This window comes from Poecilia reticulata, chromosome 5, assembly GCF_904066995.2.
Source record: "Poecilia reticulata chromosome 5, P_reticulata-male-v2, whole genome shotgun sequence".
Taxonomy (NCBI): Eukaryota; Metazoa; Chordata; class Actinopteri; order Cyprinodontiformes; family Poeciliidae; genus Poecilia; species Poecilia reticulata.
The window spans coordinates 23,528,655-23,549,609 of record NC_088834.1 but is presented as its reverse complement, the minus strand read 5'-3'; the positions used below and the strand labels follow the sequence as shown (position 1 = coordinate 23,549,609).

Below are 20,955 nucleotides of genomic sequence, written 5' to 3'. Positions count from 1 at the left end.
TTCTTTTTTAAATGATGTTAAAGAAACTATCAAATAAAAGGCATGGAGATTATATGACATGTTAAACTTTTATACCTTATTATAGGATCTATGTAACTAACTGTTAACAATCCTAACAACCGCCAGTAACGGAAAGACTGGCGGTTGTCATGGTAACCAGTACACAGGAGCCAGGCAGCGTTCTTTAAGTGCGTTCTCCTTTTGCTTGTGACCGTTTGAAGAGTTTGTCTGATTTTTATTGACAAAAAAACAGACATAGACATATTTTCTCAAGTTTTTAGAACCGGGGTCCTACCTCAATTCCCGTGAATATGGCTGGTAGAAGGGTAATTGTTGCCAAATCTTACTTAGTCTAGCTGCTACTAGCAAAATCGCAAGACATTACACGTACTCGTTAACTTTACATTTTTACTCTCGTCTTGATTTGTTTTCAAACAGGCTTCCACTGTTCACAAATTACCCGGTCTGAAGTTATCTAAAGGACTATCAAAGGTGCGTTTATCTCCCAAATATTCGAAGTAGACAACTAAAAGCGAGTAAGTCTAAATATTCATTTGGATAAATAAATGATTTATTTATCATGAAAGTGTCTTGTTTTCACAGCCTTTAAATTTAAACTTTTTGTCACTTGCCACGAACTGCAGTATATGTATGTGTAGATCAACAAAACCTGGGGCATGATTGTAAAGTGGGAGGCCTGAAATTTACTGTTGAACCATGACAAACTATTGAATAGTCCGAGGAATATGATTACTTTTGCAATCCATTTGTACACCAAAATATAATTTCATGTTTTCTAAAGACATAGATCTATTATTTGCTTGACATTCTAGGATGAGGATGACGCATGGGATGGGACTGATGGCTTGGACGACTTCCATTTGAAATCCACTGCGGATTGCCATCATCATCATCATCATCACCACCATCATCAGCATCATCATCAACTGGACCTCTCAGAGGCTGTAAGAGAAGAATATAACTGGATGAATGATAAAAACAGACCTGTAGACAAGACACAGGTCCTACTTAAGACAGAGACAGATCTCATAGAATTAAATAAATTAAACTCTCATGTATACTTTGTGGTATCTTGTGATCTCTATTTGGGATCATTCTAACCATTCCTTATCTATATTTATTTTCTAATTCAATTTGGACAAGTCTTATATCTTTCATTGTGTGTCATTTTAGGTTTTAGTAGCTTGGTAATATACTAAAACGAAATGTAGTTTTTGCTGTTTTGACTCACTGTTGTGGATCTTGTAACTGGTGTCTGTACAAGAAATGGATGATATTGTCATGCGGAAATGTCTCTCTCTCTCTCTGACCTTCTGACTTATCAAATTATCTGCCCTGGGGGATATTTATTTTATATTACATACATGCAATTGTGTTTTTTTTTTAATCTGATTTACATAGGAGCTGAAAGAGGAAATTACAAGAGTTCTAAATGCAAACAACCCACATGCTCCAAAAAATCTTGTTCGCTACAGCTTCAAGGTAGGGAAGTCATAACTCAGCACATAAAATTACATAATATAATGTACATGCTACCATTGTTGCAAAATTATAGCCACTGTGAATCCAAGTAAGGCATTTTAAGAGCATTGTATGAAAACAATTCTGCTTGTTGGCTCTTTATAAAGGCATTAAAATTAAATCGGTATTTTGCCAAAAAGTCTTTACTGTGATATTTACTTATTTAATGTCTTCTGAGCAGATAATTAAGGTATTTTGGGGAAATCACTTAGTTCTATTGAAATTCATTTATTTTACTAATATTCATAATTTTTATTCGTCTATTTTAGGAACGTTTCTATAAGCCAGTGACTACTGTGGATCACTTGGCTGTCCACTTTGCTTTGGAGGGGAACCTACTGCATAAAGACTCTGATGAAGCTCGAAGACTTTCCATCTTTCAGCTACCTCCAGGTATGACAGCTATAAAGAATCCTGGAGTTTTGATCTGGCCAGTTAAAAGACATATAAAAAAAAGAAATTCAGCTTTTTCTGTTTAATGATGTCCAGGCTTTTATTGTACTTCACCCCCTATCTGAAAAGTGGCAAAGAACATGAAAGAAAAAAAAGTCTTGAGTGATCATTTTAGTTAAGGAATATAGAAGTGAGTCATCAATGCACAACAGAATAACCACCCAAGATAAAAGTAGTGATAATGTTTTTAATATATCAGTTAATTATATGAATAACAAGAGATCAAGAAAAATCTTGTGTGAGATTGGTAGCTTTAGGAGTTAGCAAACCATACCTGGCGATTTAAAAGCACTCTATTGCAAGCCCCGTCCGTCCGTCCGTCCGTCCCTCCGTCCGTCCGTCCGTCCGTCCGTCCGTCCATCCATCCATCCATCCATCCATCCATCCATCCATCCATCCATTTTCTTACACCCTTGTCCCTTAGTGGGGTCGGGAGGGTTGCTGGTGCCTATCTCCAGCTAACAACAGCTAAATTATAACACGGAAAAATGCTTGAATAATGTTTGGGCAGTTGTTGATTTATTTAATGCCTCTATCTGCAGGCATTTTATACTCATAAAGGACATGCACTGTATAAACCAACAAAACAAACATTGAGTGCCTCTCTGTGGCAGTCATGGTGGGTTCTTATACCACAGATTTGGGTTGTTCTATAGCTGAGCGATAAATGAATTTTTTATCGATAAATCGTATTTGCCCATTGCGAAAATTTAATTTTTGGAAAATCTGGATTTATTGACACCATTTCATTCCTTGGGTTTTCGTAGTTCAGACCGATGTCAGTCCGCCCAGGGCCTATTTTCTCATTTGAATACAAGACGTTTTGCATCCGGTCAACTCCCAGAAGGGATGATTGAAATAGATGTGAGTTTTTGAAAATATTTTCTGTTTTTTATAATTTCCTTTTAAGGGTCGAAAGGGAGAAAAAAAAAACAATTTAAAATTGGAAAATGAATTGGGTATTTCAGTCAATGTACAAGCCCCCTGTGCCCCCAAAAAAGTGTTAAATTGATCTCCTTTAAAAAACTAGAGATTATGTGTTGTTTTTGGAAGACTTTTGGCTTGTCTGGGGTTAACAATGTGTGTCCTTTTAAGAATGATAAGGTGTTTTTAACTTTAAGAGAGTTTTTGTAGCTTATGTTTTTTTTCCCTGGTGTAGTGAATATTTGAAGCCACTAGATGCCACTATTAAGCTAACAAACAGTTTGCATAATTACACAATGTACAGTTTATTTTGTTTGCTTTATGAACTCTAAATTTTTGAATAAATGTGTCATATTTGCCTAGGGGTTGTACCAGTGGAGTGTAAAGTAGAATCACATGAGGATCACGCTGAAACTCCGGTAAAAATAAGAAAAAAAATCTGTATATAGGCACTTAAAAAAGATTTAAGACATTGTTGAAAAAAAATTAAAAATACTGTAAATACTTGAGTAAATACTTAAGTTTGAATTGTGTAGATTGAACTTCAACCTCCGTCTGCTGATTTTCCACAATAGACTACACCTGTGGAGGATGGAGGCGATAGTGAAGAAACTGGAGATGAGGACAAACCACGTAGAGCTCCCTCAAAACGTCGCAAGAGGGAGGCAAAAATTACAAATCAATTCAACTTCAGTGAAAGGGCAGGACAGACTCGCAATAATCCTTCAAGGGTATGAAAAAGCAGTAACTACTGTGTGTAGTTAACATATGCAATGTTTACAAAGTAAGCACTACAATACTGGTATTAACACACTTTGTCGTTGCTTATGTATTGATGTACTAAAGAGGTTTTTCTTTTTCCTCAGGAAAGAAGCTGCCAGACTGAACCTCCTCCCCGCATCACCTTTTCTGGCTCTGCTAATCAGGTACGTTGCACACTTGTGTTCTGGTGTGTTGTGAGTGGACTTATTTTCTCTTTGTGGGAAAAAATGATTGGATGACTTTAATAACTGATTGCTTGCAGTGGGAGATCTACGACTCATACTTGAGGAAACTGCAGACGCAAGACTCAATTGAAAAGAAAAGAAAAAGCGTAGTAGAGAAAAAAGATGATTTTGACGTCAAGAAAAATTCGTTGATGGACAGTGGGGTAAAGTTTTTTTAAGCTTTCCTTCCTTAAATGTATCATTGTGTATATTCAATATATACAGTTAAATTGTGCCCTAATTGGTTGAAATAGTATTTCAATCAAAAATAGTATTTCCGGAGACCCCAAAACTTTGCTGTGTTTCTATTACAGCGTGAGGATGTCGCTCACGTGGGCGAGGTAGTCAAGATCATTGAACGAATAGTCATCCAAAATACGATGGATGACATAGCACAAGGCATGATCGTTTATATGTAAAACACATTTTTAACAACACATGTTGCTCTGTGTTGTTCTCTAACTGCATTCCTTTTGTAACCTTCAGATTTTAAGTACTTTGAGGATGCCTCAGATGAGTACAGAGACCAGGAGGGAACTCTTCTGCCTTTGTGGACGTTTCAGTATGAAAAAGCCAGGCATTTGTCTGTCACTGCCCTCTGCTGGTGTGTTGATTTATCAAATCTGTGAAACGTAAAATCTGAATAATGGGGGGACTTGTAAAGTTCCGATTCCCTGTGAACTATATCACATTTTGCCGGTATGCAACTTCTCCTGAGCCACCTTGAGTCTTTGGGCTGCTTTTCTGATTAATGTTTTGTTAATTTAGTGGATGCCCACCTCTGATATGGTGCAGTCGTGCTGTAGTATTTTCATTTCATTTGAAGTCTGGATTTTATTCATGTATGCCAGGGGGGCTTAGTAAAGAGGACGATTAATACATTTTCTGTTTTGTATGTCATTACTGTCACAAAAGAGAAGGATGACTGATAACTGATTATTATTCGATAGGAATAACAAATACCAGGACCTGTTTGCTGTGGGATTGGGATCATGTGAGTACTAACTGAAGTTGTAATAACATCTTTTATTGAATCATTTTTAAAAACTGATCCTTTCCAAATTGTCTTGGTTTTGTCTCTGTTGTGGCCAGATGACTTTGGTAAACAGGCGGGTGGCATGCTGCTCTTCTTCTCATTGAAGAACTCGGCTTATCCGGAGCACATCTACCCCTCGGCCTCTGGGATCCTTTGCCTGGACATCCATCCAGAACTCTCGTATTTGGTGGCAGTGGGTTTCTACGATGGCTGTGTGGCTGTTTACAACTTGAAGGAGCGAACACAGGACCCTGTTTATACGAGTACCGCAAGCACCGGAAAGCACACAGATCCTGTCTGGCAGGTGACTTTAGGTTGGGGAGTTCACTGTTTGTGTGTTCAGTTAAATTTTGAAGTACTCAGCTTGCTTTTTCATGCTCAGGTTAGTTTTTCAGTAGATTTAAAAAAAAAAAGAAATTTAGTTTCAAAAAATTAGTGGTATTATTATAGTCAGGATTTCCCAGTGTATTTTAAGCCTAGCGCCCCACCAGGCTAAGCATTGCTTTTTTTTTTTTTTAAGTCTTTTTAAAATTTTTGCATTTTTTCAGGCTTTACAGTTAGTGTTCAGGTATTAATCTCCCAAACTTTCAATAACACATAATTATGAAGTGATATTTTCAAATTTCCTGTCAACTTTAAACACTTTTCAATTCAAAAACACGACGGGCCGTTGAATGAATGACTACCCTAGCACCCAATCACTGGGCTTTGCAAGCTTTCTTGGGGAAACTTTGTATAGTTATTTAGGTTTGGGATACATTTGAATAGAGACATATTTTTGTCAGCTTGAATGATGAAGATAATCCAAAACCTTCAGTCTGTTTATGTGTTTAGTCTTTTCACACAGACATCTTGTATTCAGGTGCGCTGGCAAAACGATGACATGGACAACAACCACATGTTTTGTTCGGTGTCATCTGACGGCAGAGTCGTGACCTGGACACTCGTCAAGGTTTGTACAGTCAGTACATCCTGCAAATGCAACTTGGTTATTTGAATGGTTATTTCTTGCTTAAATGTATTTCTTGCATTTTGCGATCATGAATTAATGTGTTTTGTATCTGTAAATTGCTTTCTAACTGTATATTTGTATGATTGCAGAATGAGCTAATGTCCTCGGACATTATCAGACTGACTGTGAAAGGTGCTCCATCTGATGGGTCAGAGGATTCACAGCTGACTGCCGTCTGTAAGACTCCCTCACAAACCTTTATGAGAGTCTCTCTATGACAGTGTTTTCACTTTGATTTATAAAATTAGTTTATTAAATGAGACTGACATCTGTGACAGTGTATATTTTTATGCCTCTTATGTGCAGCTCATGGTACATCGCTCGACTTCCACAAACAGATTGATTATCTGTTCTTAGTTGGCACAGAAGAGGGGAAAATATATAAGGTATGTGTGAAGGATTTCAAGAGCTGATGTGGCTGAATGACACTTCTAAAATTACATTAAGAATGTTGTTGATGTGATCCACTTCGACAGGCAGACCTCCAGGGAAAACAAAGAAGTCACATCTTAATTTGACATACAGTAATAAGGCTATCTGAATTTATTCTCAAGCCAAAAAGAAGTTTATGTGTAAAACATGAATGAAAGTGAATTTATTTTAAATGAGAATAAAGCATCATTCTCTAAATGTCACAAAGCCAGGGGTGGGCAGTATTTATCCAAAGTGCTACACGTGTGTTATGGTTGTAGAATCATTAACGCTAAACTCTAACTCGAAATATTATTTTTAATTAACTCCTGTTAACAGTAGTCCTTGGAGATGAGTGACAAAATGAAACATGCCATACTTGACCCACTTTAACCTTTTGGTATTTGTGTCAGTGGGCTGCATCTTAAAATGTTGTACAGAAATTCATTTAAACTCAGACGCTATAAAACACACATTTAAAAGATGTTTGATACCTTACAGTTCTACTAAGAAAGCAAAAAAGATTCAGGACCACCTTTGCTGCACTCGGCTCTTCTTGCTAACTTGTTGACAGACACTTCCCCGATATGTGTGAAATTAGATCCTCCTTCTGTCACATTGGCACGGACAGCTAAGAGAGGACAGATTAACAATCTTTCGCAGAGCTGCAGGACAGCAGTCATTTTGACTGGGTTTGAAAATGCAGCAGCTGTGTCCACGACCTATCAAGTTACCTAAGATTGTCTTGTTAATTTATCCCTGCAATCTAGCTCTTCTATTTTGTTGCTTTCACAATCCCTAAATCAAATTTGGAATAAAGCTGTCAGGTATATATTTCACTTTAAGTTTCAGTGCAGCAACATTTTTTACCAAATCACTTTCAGCTAACGCCACAGTGGAAGCATATACGCAATAATAAATAACAGGAAAATCATTATACAGTTGTCCGCACAGAATAACAAATAAGGTTCACATATCCCTGATGAAATACCACAAATTTGTTAAGTAAAAAAGAATTATAAATCATTTCAATACTCTTTCTTATTGTAATGTGACACATCCTGTAGAGGATTCTAGAAAATAAGAATTAAAAAAATTAATAAACTAAAGTAAAATGTAAAATTCTAGTTGAACTCTGTTTTCCTTCGAGTCTATCTATATGCCATATCTTGATTTGGTAACATTTGAATGAAGACATTTCCATAAAAGTCATTTTGTTAATGTTGTAGATGTTTTAAGCCTCATTTAATTAAGATCTAATATGCAGACACCGAATGAGTTGAGTAACTTATCAAACATCTTGAGAATATTGACTTCTTTTCACTTTGAATTGTGGGTAATAATCAGCTTTTTTCCTTTTATTCCCTAGTGCTCCAAGACTTACTCCAGTCAGTTCCTGGAGACATATGATGCCCATCGTATGCCAGTGGACACTGTTAAGTGGAACCACTTCCATCCCAGAATTTTTATTTCTTGCAGTTCGGACTGGAATATCAAGATCTGGGACCACACCATCAAGTAAGAAATAGAAATTGAGATATTAGACTTTTCTTACAGCTATTAACCATAAAATAATAAACTGTACCCTAATCAGCCAGCTGAACACATAACAGTCAAATGAACATCAGGAGGAACTGTATTTCAAGGAATCAAACTGTGAAGTCAAATTCTCTTAAGTCATGTTTGATACGTACAACATTTTTATAACAACTGACGTTAATATAGTTACTTGATTATGCTATAAAGTATAACATTGTGCTCAAAAAGTATAATCTCCCCTAAAACTTTCACCTCACCTCATTTAACTTTAAATCTAATTTAAATAACTATTCAGTTCTTCGTACCCTACTTCCTTTTAATCCTACCATTCCGGGATTACCGGGGCTGAAGCCTGCTGCAGCAATCAACTGGACAGTTAGCGAGCTTTTCCACTTGGCTAATCACCAGACTATCACAGATGCCATTTATCAACACATATATCAACACTTGTCTGTGACACTGTTGTTTATGTGGTGCTAAGACACATGCCCACCAACACAAGCGCCAGCGTTCCATCTGTGTCTGCTGGCTTAGCTGAACTTTCCATTGAATAAAATAGGCAGCGCTGAACCTGTTGAAAGACTGTGTGTACGTGTTGTTCTGTGAAGTATTCGTGTTCGTTGGAAGAGGTTCGTTTTCACAGGAGATTGAAAGCTCTGGGAAGCAACATGACTGCTATAATGACTTGTGTTACAGTCTTTCTTTGAAACTCAGGGTTGGGTTGAAAGGAGTTGATTGATGTCAACATCGCATCCATTTAACGTCCAACGGACAAACTTGTTTTTATTGTCATTTTGATTAGTTGAAGAATATAAAATTGCATATATTTTATAAGTCTTCTTTTCATTTTGCCAATAAAAGAATCACACAAAAATGTGTTCTTGTTAGTTTTAAAAATGTGCTAAATAATGCTATAACAATAACCTTAGCAACATTTTTAATGGTTTGTTAGCAAGCCATTAAAAGACACACTCAGTGAAACGCAATAGTAATTCCTCTGATCTTTCCATGGTTTTGCAGTGTGTTAAGTCTTTATGAGCTTCTTAGACTCATCGTGGATCAAACATAATTTTCTTGGCTCATTTGATTAACCCACACATCCTCCCACATTTTGACTGCACAAGCAACTTGACTGAATAATGATAGTAATCATTTGCTCATCATGAGAGACACTATTTCAAAGTGTGACCGTTAACATCCTAAAAATACAAAACTTAAGATTTCTGAATTCAAACGCTTTCACTTCTCAGCTCACTGTGGAATTAAATACTGCCAGACCTTATAAATAAATGAATGAAGGAATGAATGTGGATTTCCTTGACGATTAGGCTTCAATGCAAAAATAATGTGTTTCTAGGCCACAAGAGTTAAAACAACGCGTCTTCCAAAATTAGTGAAAGAAGAATATATTATGATTACAATCAGTAGGTAAGTGATCCATATGCATTTGCCTTGTGCAGAGAAAAAACAACAGGAATACTGAAAATGTCTCCATTTTCTGACAGCTATATATGAGTAGGTTTCTGCTTTATACGGCGGAGAGATTAGACTTTAGTTAGTTTGTCCTGAATTCCTCACACACAAACATAAGGTAGTTTTAAATAACATAAATAGCTTTTTTGAGGGGGTATTTTAGCTTTCAATAAAAAATTCCACCTGATGGCGCAGAGGAAAGACTAGGAAATATGTTGGGGGGTCTTTTTTTCCAGAAGCCACTTAATTTATAAATAGAGTTAAGCTGTGTCCCGTTTATTTCTAATACAAGTAAAGCTGTTCTGTGAAGGTCTCAGAAGTTTCTTAGAGAATGCTAAACAGCATTATGAAGACAAAGGAACGCTGTAAACAGGTCAAGGGTGAAGTCGTGTGGAAGGTTGAGAGCATAACCTTCTGCAGCTACAGTATGCACTACCTTTTGCACTCACGAAACGTGAGAAGGTTGAAGGAGTAACAATACTTTAAGTGGCACTGTGCATGTTAGTGTGGTGGTAACTGTATCATACATAGTCCTGTCACACTGACAAATTTTGCTGGATGATAAATTGTTCCATAAATTGTTGTGATAGAAAAAATGATGTTTGGAGACCATTTTCAAGTTATTTATTAATGGCATCAGCAAACACCGAAAACTGAATGATATTTTAAATACAAAAAAAAAAACACAACCAAAAGCAATAAAAAAGGGACATAAAAACCACACAAAGCCAAAACTATAAATAAAATGAAATATGAACTCCTTGTTTGAATTCAGAAATTCAAAGTTTTGTATCTTTACATGAAGCTATTTCAAAGTGTGATTTTTAACATTTTGAAATAGTGTCTCGTGTCTCTGAAAACAAAATTGCCCCTCAAAGATATTGACCATTGATTAATTGATTTATTGCCTGTTGCGACAGACTTAGACATGAGTCAAAAAACAGTCAAAAAATAGCTAAAAAAATATATTTTAATAATATTAATTTTTTTTTTTTTATTCTGGTCAGATATGTTCCAAGCTTTTAAGCTTTGAATTTTCAATAGATTCAAACATAGCACACTGACCTGGATGTGCAAATGAAATGTAAGTCCTTCACTCTTTTATACATGTTTCTGGATTCTGGAACAAGAATTTGGTCATGTGGCAGGGCCTCCGTTTCCACTTGGCGTTAGACTTGCTCCTGAGTGCGTTCCCAAAAAGATTGTCAAATGTGTCACTTCTCAGAAAATAAAATGCGTCTCTGTATGTTTAAGATGAGCAACTTTGCCTGTGTTTTCCTTTAGCTTTCCTTTTGTAATTGTTTCAGCACTCCAATGTTCACCTTCGACCTCAGTGCCCCCGTTGGAGATGTTTGCTGGGCTCCTTACTCCTCCACTATATTCGCGGCCGTGACAATAGACAGAAAGGTAAGGGCCTTTTTCAGGTCTCTCTTTTTCCTTTTTCAAAATGCAGCACGGTAAAATGAGCAGAACTTCTAATCGTTTTCTACCTTTAGAATGTAGAACATACAAAACATTCCTAGCTGACGATTCCGTGTTTAAAAGAAGCATGTCACCAGTTTTCGACCTTCATCAGAGCCTGAAGCGCGCTTGCCTCCGAGATTGCACAGATGCGGCAACACGTGTCCGCTGTGTACAATAACTTGACATTTATTTGACTGAACATGCGAAACACCAAACAGCTATACCATCTACGATCTGCCGCTCACTTTTTAATCTTCTTTATATATTGCATGAGTCTCAAATCAAAGTTAAGTAGCCTCGGGAAATCGAGTTGGTTCAGACTCTTATTTCATGTAACAAAGAAGCTTCCTAGTCATTGATTCCAGGCAAAAGTAATTTCAGCGGGTGTCGCGTTGCTTATCTTCACATATTTTTTCTGTATGGCTTCAAGCTGTCCCCATCTGTTGGTCCTCTCAGTCTGCGCAACACTACATAAAAGTCAAGGTTGTTATGTCTGACACGTTTCCTGTGCAGTGCGCCAAGTGAAGTGAAGAGGAAATGAGAGCTGAGTAATTTGAGAGACACCTTATGTGATACTTTGTGTGTTTATATCATGTCCTCTCAACTGCCAGGATTTGGTCACCACAGGCACCAGCTGCAGCATAGGAGGACTCGTTACACCACACAACCAACCTGGGACATGGAACCGGGGCTGCTTTTGGGACAGTTGTCACCGCTCTGCATTTCTAGTGTATGCGGTAGAAATTTACCGGAAAATGAACCAGAATAGCAAGATGCTTTTTTCATTTATTAGACAAGGAGTTTTTTTGGAGCAACATTTCAAATTGGTTGAATCTTTGCAACCATACCTCTCCATCTCATATTTTATGTTAGCTTTAATTGTGAAGGATTACTTTAAAATTTGTTGCAGTTCCACCTTGTTGTAGACTTTGGGGTGTGGCAAAAGAATGAATAAAGCATAAGTTTTAATAGCCATTTGACATGGCTATGTTTTTTAAGTTTGTGGAGTTAGTAGTTTGACGGGCAGAAATGTGAGGAGAGAAGGGGAAGACATGCAGCACAGGATTGAAGGTTGATCCCTGTGTTCAGTTGTATTTTCTCAAATTCATCAAGATTGAGTACTTTATTTTATTCCATTCAGATTAGAAGGAATGATATAAGACACACAGAACTCTCACATTTATTGACTGGCGTCCATGTTCTCCCTCAGTACAGCGGTTTTGTTGCAGAACATTAATTGATTTCTGTGGCAACTCTCGAGTAGAGCTTTGAATGACTCATTTAAGTTGTGTGCTCCTGGATGCATGCACGCCAGTAATGACAACCTGGCTTCAGTTACTTCTGCCACGCCACAAAATGTCAGAGGAACAACGGTGTGAGTGTGTGGGTTTGCGTGAGCTTGTGCACATGTGTTCATGAGGATAATGCATTGATTGGAGGCTGAGGTGCAAGAATGACACACAGTTGTGTGGCGCAAACAAATTCTCTCTGTCCCTGATCCTCCATCTGAGCCGCCTGTTTAGAAAAGTGTCTGGATGACATAATGAGAAAGTCTGGTCATCTCTGCTGGTGATTAGTCTTCAAGCTCTGTGTTTACTCTTTCTGATGGATGTCCTCTCCACCTTCTCTGTATGGACTGTCACACATATTTTTCAGTCTTTGTAGTTTCCTAGAAATTAGATGAGCAAACCCCCAAAAGACAAGACAATGTACAAAGGTTTTTTTTTAGAAAATCTGTTTTAATTTACATTTGAACAAAAATGACAAGTTGAAAATAATTAATATCCTTCTCCAGTCTTGCTTTGTGTTGCAACAAACTGACACTTATACTTAGAGACAATCTTTTTGCATTTTTAACCATTCGTCTTTTTTATAAGGTCCAAGTCACTGAGGTTAGAACGTCGCCTTGCCATAAAATCTAAATCCCTCCAAAACTTCATTATCATAGTCAAGTGGGCACGCTTGACTAGACCAATCAAAACATTAGTATCACATCCAGTCTTTAGATGCTTACCTAAACCTACAAAGGGTACAGATCACTTTGACCCTACCTCTAAGAACTCAACTTTTTCAACTCGTCATTTTCCAAATGAAACTATTTCCAAATGGCAACACTTTTGTCTCAAAGAAAATAGCAGTGTAAGCAATCAAAGGTTAGTTAAAAATATTATGTCAACCCAACTCTACATTGTAATTATATTTTTTATATATTTGTTTACATTCTTGGTGACTTATGATTTTTTTTTTCCATGTACGCATAATTGTCAACCTTAAGAGGAACATCTGTGATTTAATTGTACTATATACTCTGTCTATAAAGTCTTTCTGTTTTAATCAGATTTCATAGCTTGTAAAAAGTTATCAAATCCAAGTCACGCTATCATCCAATGTAATAAGGTGTCCTCATTACATAGGATGATAGCATAAATTAAATTCAGCCATATTCTCTGTTGAAAATGTGCACCACTAATGGACTGGTCACTGTGTAGGTACAGTAGTTTTCTCCCCAGAGGCAGATGAGTTTCTACAGATTGGTTTCATAGACTTTCAGATCCAGGTTTAGGGTCTTTTCATAGCCCCGTTTCTCCTCTGTCTCCCTGCAACACAAGACAACAACGGACGCACTGATTGGTTGCTTGCTTGGATACTTTCACCTGCATTTTTAATGGAGTCAAAACACCCAAAAATATTATTATAATGCTAGACCAAGAAAAAAGATGCAATGTTAAGCGGTCAATCTAATCAAAGACATTGACTTTTTTGATCAACCAGCCAGTTAGAATTCTGCAGTATCATACAATACATTAATGCAGAGAGCCACTTTAAACTTCAGCAAAAGAAAGATTACACTACAAGTTGCTAAAGTTAAAATTTAACACGCTCATATATCTCTATTAATAAAAAGCGTTATCTCTTTGTGAGATTAGATTCGAGCTTTACTACATTTTGCTTAGTTATTAAAGTTTGTACTTAATTATTGTCGGTTATACAATGCAAATTACATAAAATAAATCAGCCGAGGGACTGACGAGCCGAGGGACTCTACCACAGTATGATTACGATTCTAGGCTTTTTGGTAGTCAGAAAGAAAAGTGCTCAACAGTTACATTTGAAACATATGTTAAATAGAAAATGTATTAGAAGCAGAAAACCAAAAAAAATAGGTTTCAATGATAGCAGTGTATGTTCACATTTTCACAGATTAAATGTCTCGACATTTCAGAAACAATTTGCTCTATCTGGATCCAGAGCGCTTTCACACGTCTGAGGTAGAGCCTCAGAACGCTTTGCATTGAGGTAACAATCTCAATTTTCTGTAAAATCTTGTCTTTACAAACATCCTTCTAACATCAGGATATGATTTTTTTTTTATCTCAAAGACACAGATTACAGTGCAACACCATCACCGTTTGAGAAAAAACTGACTGTGATTTACAAACCTTCTTATATTTAGTAGTTTTTTTCCAATCACAAGAATAAAGACAAGGACAAGGAAGCCAACGACAGCTGACACACCAATCAACCAAGGCTGAAGAGTCTTTTTCGTTGATCTTGCAGCTGATGAGATAAATTCATATAAATCCATTTGTAAAATAATGAAGAAAACTGAATATTTTACTCAACTTTACTTTTTAGTAAAGTTCATAATCTACACCAATTGACTTATTAAATGTTTTATTTGAAAGATAATTATCACAGCACAATTTATTCTAGATCTCCAAGCAGTGCTAAAATAATCTTCAAGAGGACGAAACGTTTACTCATGTGTCAAGATTCCGAGTTAATTGTAAAAAAAAAAAAATTGTTTTACCGTTTTGAGCTGAGCTGCCGGTAGCACACAGGAGCACACAAAACGCAAGCACGTTCATCCCAAACATGGTCGACCCGCAGATGTTTTAACCCGAGCGACCAACACAGAACATTCAGCTCAACTCAGCTGCCGAGAAACATACACACGACGTATGTCGTCTCTCTGTCGCTGCATAACCGTGTTGTAATCACAGGTCAGAGTCTACAGCAGAATTATCTTAGGAATCTGGGTGTGTTATCAGTTTTAATAGCCATAGACACTTTTTAATCACCTCTTTTTTGCCTGCATTCTCCTTGCAACATGTGGCGGCCACAGAAATGCACCACCTGAAGTTTACCAGAGCATAAGATAGATACATTTAATTTTAAAATTGATGTTTTAATTTCTTATTTTATTGATGTAATTTGTTTTATTATACGTGTAGGGCTGGAGCATAGAAGGAAAATAATCAATTAGTCGTGTGGAATAATGCTATTGCATTATAAGTTCCCGTGACTCAACATTTCCCTTCCTTCTCAAATGCACCAGCCTACCAAGTATTGCATCCATGCAGCACTCTGTGACTGTGTTGCAGATTCTGAGAGTGTTTGTTTACTCCAGTTTGACTCTGTCGAGTTGTAGTGCACCAGATGTGATCTCAGCATGAGCTTTTTCTGATAGTACCAGACTCCAGTAGGATGTTTTCAATATTTATGGCAAAAATTCAGGTTGTTCCAAAACTGTTATCCAGTAGACGCAAACAAGTGTTTACACCACCAGGTAAAATACCAGACTTTTGTTACCTATAAAAATGGGACTGGATAAATTGAAAATATCACTTTTGCTTGCCTGCAGTCAGAATGCAGGATTCTGATGGACTCCAACCAAAGAAAGTGAATTCTGAATTCATTTTTGCTAAAGGAGACTTTTACAAGTGTACACACGTATGTAACCCAATTGCTGCAGTATTGTTATTTTTCTACATTTCCATTGTGAAAGGTATGTTTGTTTATTAGCTGGAATGTAAAACAGAAATTTCACCTTTAGGTTACAAGTTTTGAAATGACTTGTGGCCTCATTTATGAATTTCAGTGACTTTTAGTCGACTGTAGTTTTTATTCCCACCGCATGTTACTGGATGTGTTGGCTGGAATAATGAGGTTGTACTTGTATATTACTCAACAGCGTACTTTTGGTAGCACTGTGACCTAGAGTGATGATGCAGTATGTGGCTTGGTGTGGTTTAACTTTGATGGCTTCTGAAAGTTAAGTGAACAAGAATTTGTTCTTGTGTGGACTGGCTACATGACATGTCTGGTTCTTGGATCCATCAAGGGAGGCATTTTTGATTATCTCCTCTTGAAAGGGGAGCCTAAACAATAAATTAAATTAAAATTTAGTTCTGGATGGCCGTCCCTTCAAATTAAGAGATTCCAGGCTACAGATGTATTTGGTTGATACTTTTGTATCTCATGACTGAGTTGTTGTCATTTGAGGCCTTTTCCTGACTGTAAAAAAAAGCATAATAAATAAATGTAGCCAAATGTCCAAATAAAATTACTTTCTGCAATCCTCATAATGTGCTACACAGTAGCTCATGCATCTGTGTAATTACTGAGAATTACAGAAAAAATGCACTGCGGACAAAGAGCTGCTTGGCACGGTTCTAAGCAGCTGGCAACTTACTCCAGATAAAATTAAAAAAGCAGGCAGGAAGTTAAGCTTTATGGCCGCACGAAGTTGCAGGTGACCTGTCCAGAGTGTTCTCCACCCTCGACTAATGAGAGCTGCAGATAGGCGCCATTCAGCAAGGATTAGCAGGGAAAGATGGATAATGGCGTGGTAGTTGCATAAACAAGGAATTTCCTTTGTTAGAAACAAATACAGTGCTTCATTGTCTTTGCATACTGAGCAAGTCTAAAAAAAGATCTATCTTTTCCTAGAGCTACAAGACTCTGGCACAAAGCTTCTCTTTAAGGTTCTTGGGAGGGAGCATTTTAAGACCTCTAATTTGTAGTTTTATGCTAATGTGAGCCAAGGTAATTATAAATTCAGTGAAGTAAATTGACTGCTCCAAGTGGCTTTGTGAATTACAAATGCAGTCATATTGCACTGCAATTACTCATGACTAATGTTGCATTAGTCTTTAGATTTGAACGTCAAAAAAACCCACTGTTGTTAATAGCTGCACTGATAAGAGGCTAGAGAAAGTCAGACCTCGTTGGAGTCTGGTGATTAGTTACAAACGAGGATTCTTTGCGTTAACACTTGTGTGCTGTGGGAACTTCACCAGCACAGGCACGTTAATCTTTCTGATAAAGAATGGTAGGATCTGCTTTGTAGTAGATTCATTTGATGTTATCAGATTATCAAGATACATTATGAAAGTTGTGACATGATGTCCGGTAGATATGAATGTCTAGGAACTTGGAAAAAATCATGACAGTCCCAACATGCCCGCAAACATGGAGAGTTAAGACTCAGAATTACGAGTCCCAGACACTTTGGACTTTTATAGGTTTTGTCAGTTCGCAAAAACAAAGCTCCGTGTGGTTTTAATGGCTTTTTATGTCGTCAACTAACGAAAAAGTGGTTGGTAATTCTGAAGTAGGAGGAAAAGGTTGCGTGGTTTCTGAAATTTTCTACCAGTAATAACATGAAAAGTATAATGGTATACATGGTAGGGGAATATATTACCACAAGGCACAAGGAAGCTGGTCAGGAATTAACGGGAAGGAGATACAGACTAATCCTGCTGAAGAACAATTTTTGAAAGGCAGTGTACTCTTCTTGTCGCCACATCAGCAAAATACAAGTTTTTGTGTGTTTTAAGATCTTTCTTTTAGACACTGTTGTCGCGAAATACCAATACATTTGATGAGGCAAAAAAATATGAAACAAGCGTTATAACTACTCATCTTTCTCAGGTTCACGTCTTTGACCTGAGTATCAACAAATTTGAAGGCATCTGCCATCAGATAGTGGTTGCCAAAAAGACCATCCTGACTCACATTGAATTTAATCCCATCCATCCGATCATCATTGTGGGGGATGACCGGGGGACTGTGACCAGCCTCAAGCTCTCCCCGAACCTCCGCAAGAAGCCCAAGGTGAGTAAAATCAATAAATCTAATTTGCTCCACCGCTCTTGAGCAGTGCAATGGCAACAGTGTGGTTGCATATCCAGGAAAGCACTACATAGGTTTTTATGATTATTTACTATTGGAAAATGCAAAAGATACTCATATTAGCTTTGCATTGCTTGTGGAATTTCTGCACACATTAGTTTTATCAAATATCAAATATGGAAACAATCTGGATTTCTTTATGTATATTTAATATAGTCCAAGACGACAACTTGATTCAGCTCAGCAAATTACTAATTTAATCTTTTTGTAGCATGCTGATAAAAAAAAAGTACATTAATCATAAGTTATCAATATTGCAATGGTTTTGTCAAATGTTGTCGAAAGTGTGCAAATAATGTCGTCACCTGCCAATTTAATTATCTTAAAAATGTGTTACTTGCTGCCATGAACAGAGAGTAAATCGTCTTTGCTCGTACAAATGTTTGCAGGAAGTTGTGTCTCATTTCACCTGCTGTGTTGGCGCTCAGAGCAAAAGATGTTAATCAAACTTGCATAATTATATCGACTGTGCTGGCAAGAACAATCAGCTACAGCAATGATTGGCAAATCTGAAAAGTTGTTAACAAGCCAAACCGATAAACCAGACCATCCCACAGGCTGCTCAAAACGGGTTCACTTAAACAGACGTGGAAACCAATAAAAGCCGCCGCTGCCTTGACCCCGATTCTGATTTAATCTCGCTATGGAATAATCTCCCCGTCGCGTTACACAGTTATCTGAATCGCTATTTCTCTTGTTTACAGAACGAATGCCAATTTGACTAAGTTAAAGAAAAAACAATTTGGTCAGCGGCGTATAATAGCATAGCAAAATGTAGTTGGGCTGAGAAACAAAGTGCCACTTTAATCTTCCTCTGCTAGATGAGTCCCTGAAGCCTCTCTTAAGCTGAGAAGTAATCACATCAGTCCTTCTGAACACAGGAGGAAAGCAAATGGCACACTGAGTCACAACACTTTAATCAGAGCCCATTAACAGTTAACTCTGCCGCGCTTCCACTTTTCCTTTGTGTTGTTTGCATCAGTGCGTGTAAACCAGACAGAACTTTAATGACTAGAGAGAAGCATTCATTGCATTCATTTTCACAACACACTCCACTGCACATTGTATTACGCAGACTCCTCCAAACATCCTGTTTTAACCACACAATTATATGAACACAACTTAACGCGCGCCGCGCGCACGCACAGATGCAGTTCTTCTCCTCCTGCAATCTCTGACTTTACGCCTTACAAGTCCATTAGTGATATAATTGCACAGTTGAGCATCACTGACGGTGCTTAGAGCATTTTAAAGGCCAGTGTGGCAAAAAAAACAAAAAAACAAGCATCAGCCGCAAAAAAAACATTTAGCAAATAGTCTTCAGACCAGACCAAGATGGTGAGCACAGACCGACATTAAGGTTTGAAAATTGGCACTGTGCTCATTTCTTACTATAACCTGTCATTTTTAATACTCAATCTGAAATGAGTTCTAATTATCGGTATCGGTAAGTTTAAAATATAGAGAACTGTGATCACAGCTGCGTTGTCACATTATGGTTCATGCTGTTGTTTTGCGCATGTAGCCGCCTTGGCCTGAAGGTCTGTGATGTTTTTATGGGGGATTAGAGCATGTCGTCACGTGTCCACTGAAATAACTTAGTAACTCAAAACAACATGCATTTTACTTCAGCCGCGTGACTTTATTGGTGGCACAGCCAAAACAAAAGCAGCATTGTAGCGCAACTATTGATATTCTGTGAGTGTTATTTGTCTGAATCTCTGTAGAAATGTCCGAAAATGAGCAGGAACGACGCAGGCATCAAGTTCGGAAAAGACGCTCCTCTCTTTAGAAAATACATTATTCCTGTTCAACGTCTTTGACTGCTTTGGTCTTCTTAAGTCAAAGTCCAGCTCAGGATCAGGACCCTTTAATTGTAAAAGAGCTTTAACGGGCCTGCTAAACATTGTCTTGTGCTGGGATCACTTTCAACAGTAAGGTAATGAAGTTGAGCTGTAACTGTTTGTTTCGCAACATTGCCCAAAAGAAGCAACTAACTTTGCAGCAGATTTAAAATTCAGATGGAAAGGGGTCTGTTATACAATTATAATAATTACATCATTAAATTATTCCTTCTAAAATATATTATACTTAATACATTTTAACCTTATTTTTAATATATATACAGCTCTGGAAAAAAAAAATCAAGAGGCCACTTAAAATGATCAGGTTCTCTGATTTTTACTTTTTATAGGTATATGTTTGAGTAACATAAACACATGTTGAATAATCGACAACATGTCTCCGAAACTGCAAGCAAACGTTTAGTATTTATTTGCAGAAAATGAGAAATGGTCAAAATAGGGGAAAAGATGCTGTGCTCTCAGACCTCAAATAATGCAAAGAAAACAAGTTAGTATTCATTTAGAAACAACAAAACTAATGTTTTAACTCAGGAAGAGTTCAGAAATCAATATTTGGTGGAATAACCAGGAGGTTTTCAGTGGGGTTCAGTGCAGTGGGATCTTAGTTTTTCACAGAGCTGTTTCATTCTGACTTTGTGTTCACCACTGGGTTTCCTTTACTTCTTGGTAAGAAGAAGAACTTAATTGTTGTTTCTTTTTTGTTTGTTTGTTTGTTTGTTTTTTGTGTGTGTAGAGCAAGAAGGGCCAGGAGCTGCCCAAGGGTTCAGAAGCAGAGATATTAAAGATGGACAGGCTGCTCGCCCTGCTGAGAGAACCAGAGCTAGACTGAAGTCACACCGACTCCGCTTCAATTCAGCCAATGTGGCTTCTCATATGGTGGAGTTTTTTTTCTGTTTGCAGCAAATAAAATGAACATGTTGCAATCTGTGTATTTGATCAAATGTTCTCTTAGAGTCTTACTTGATGAAATTGAAATGAGAGCCCCAAATTCTTTTTTTTTTTTTTTTTTTTTTTTGCTGTTGATATAGTTTTTTCTTTTTATACTTTTGATATATTGAGTAGACACAAGAACCCTCAGTGAAAGTTGTAAGATGAATGCTTGTCACAGTGTTATGTTGTGTTCAGTTGTATCACCTGGATTTTCTGGGAACTGAGGACAGTTGTTGCTGCTCTGCAAAAGGATTCCTGTCTCGTTTGGACATGATTTCAGATGCATAGTGGTTCTCTATAAGAAGACCGATTTGCATCTGAGGCGTCTGGGAAACAACCTTG

General features: G+C 37.3%; 1 protein-coding gene across 2 annotated transcripts; it reads left to right on the top strand.

Moving 5' to 3' along the window:
* Positions 1-150: 150 nt before the first annotated feature.
* Positions 151-20,624, top strand: dnai1.2 (dynein, axonemal, intermediate chain 1, paralog 2). 2 transcript variants are annotated; one of them, XM_008409431.2, is made up of 20 exons: positions 153-326; positions 439-492; positions 834-965; positions 1,423-1,503; positions 1,812-1,935; positions 3,283-3,338; positions 3,495-3,650; positions 3,786-3,845; positions 3,944-4,069; positions 4,220-4,304; positions 4,392-4,509; positions 4,856-4,899; positions 4,998-5,245; positions 5,804-5,893; positions 6,043-6,130; positions 6,260-6,339; positions 7,734-7,882; positions 10,684-10,783; positions 17,558-17,740; positions 20,417-20,624. In XM_008409431.2, the coding sequence occupies exons 1-20, from the start codon at positions 312-314 to the stop codon at positions 20,510-20,512; spliced, it is 2,085 nt and encodes a 694-aa protein (XP_008407653.2). In that variant the 5' UTR covers positions 153-311; the 3' UTR covers positions 20,513-20,624. The 2 variants fall into 2 exon arrangements, with proteins under 2 accessions (XP_081463434.1, XP_008407653.2); XM_081607308.1 differs by lacking the exons at positions 17,558-17,740; positions 20,417-20,624 and adding an exon at positions 11,452-11,781 and having other exon boundaries at positions 151-326.
* The last annotated feature ends 331 nt before the right edge of the window (positions 20,625-20,955 follow it).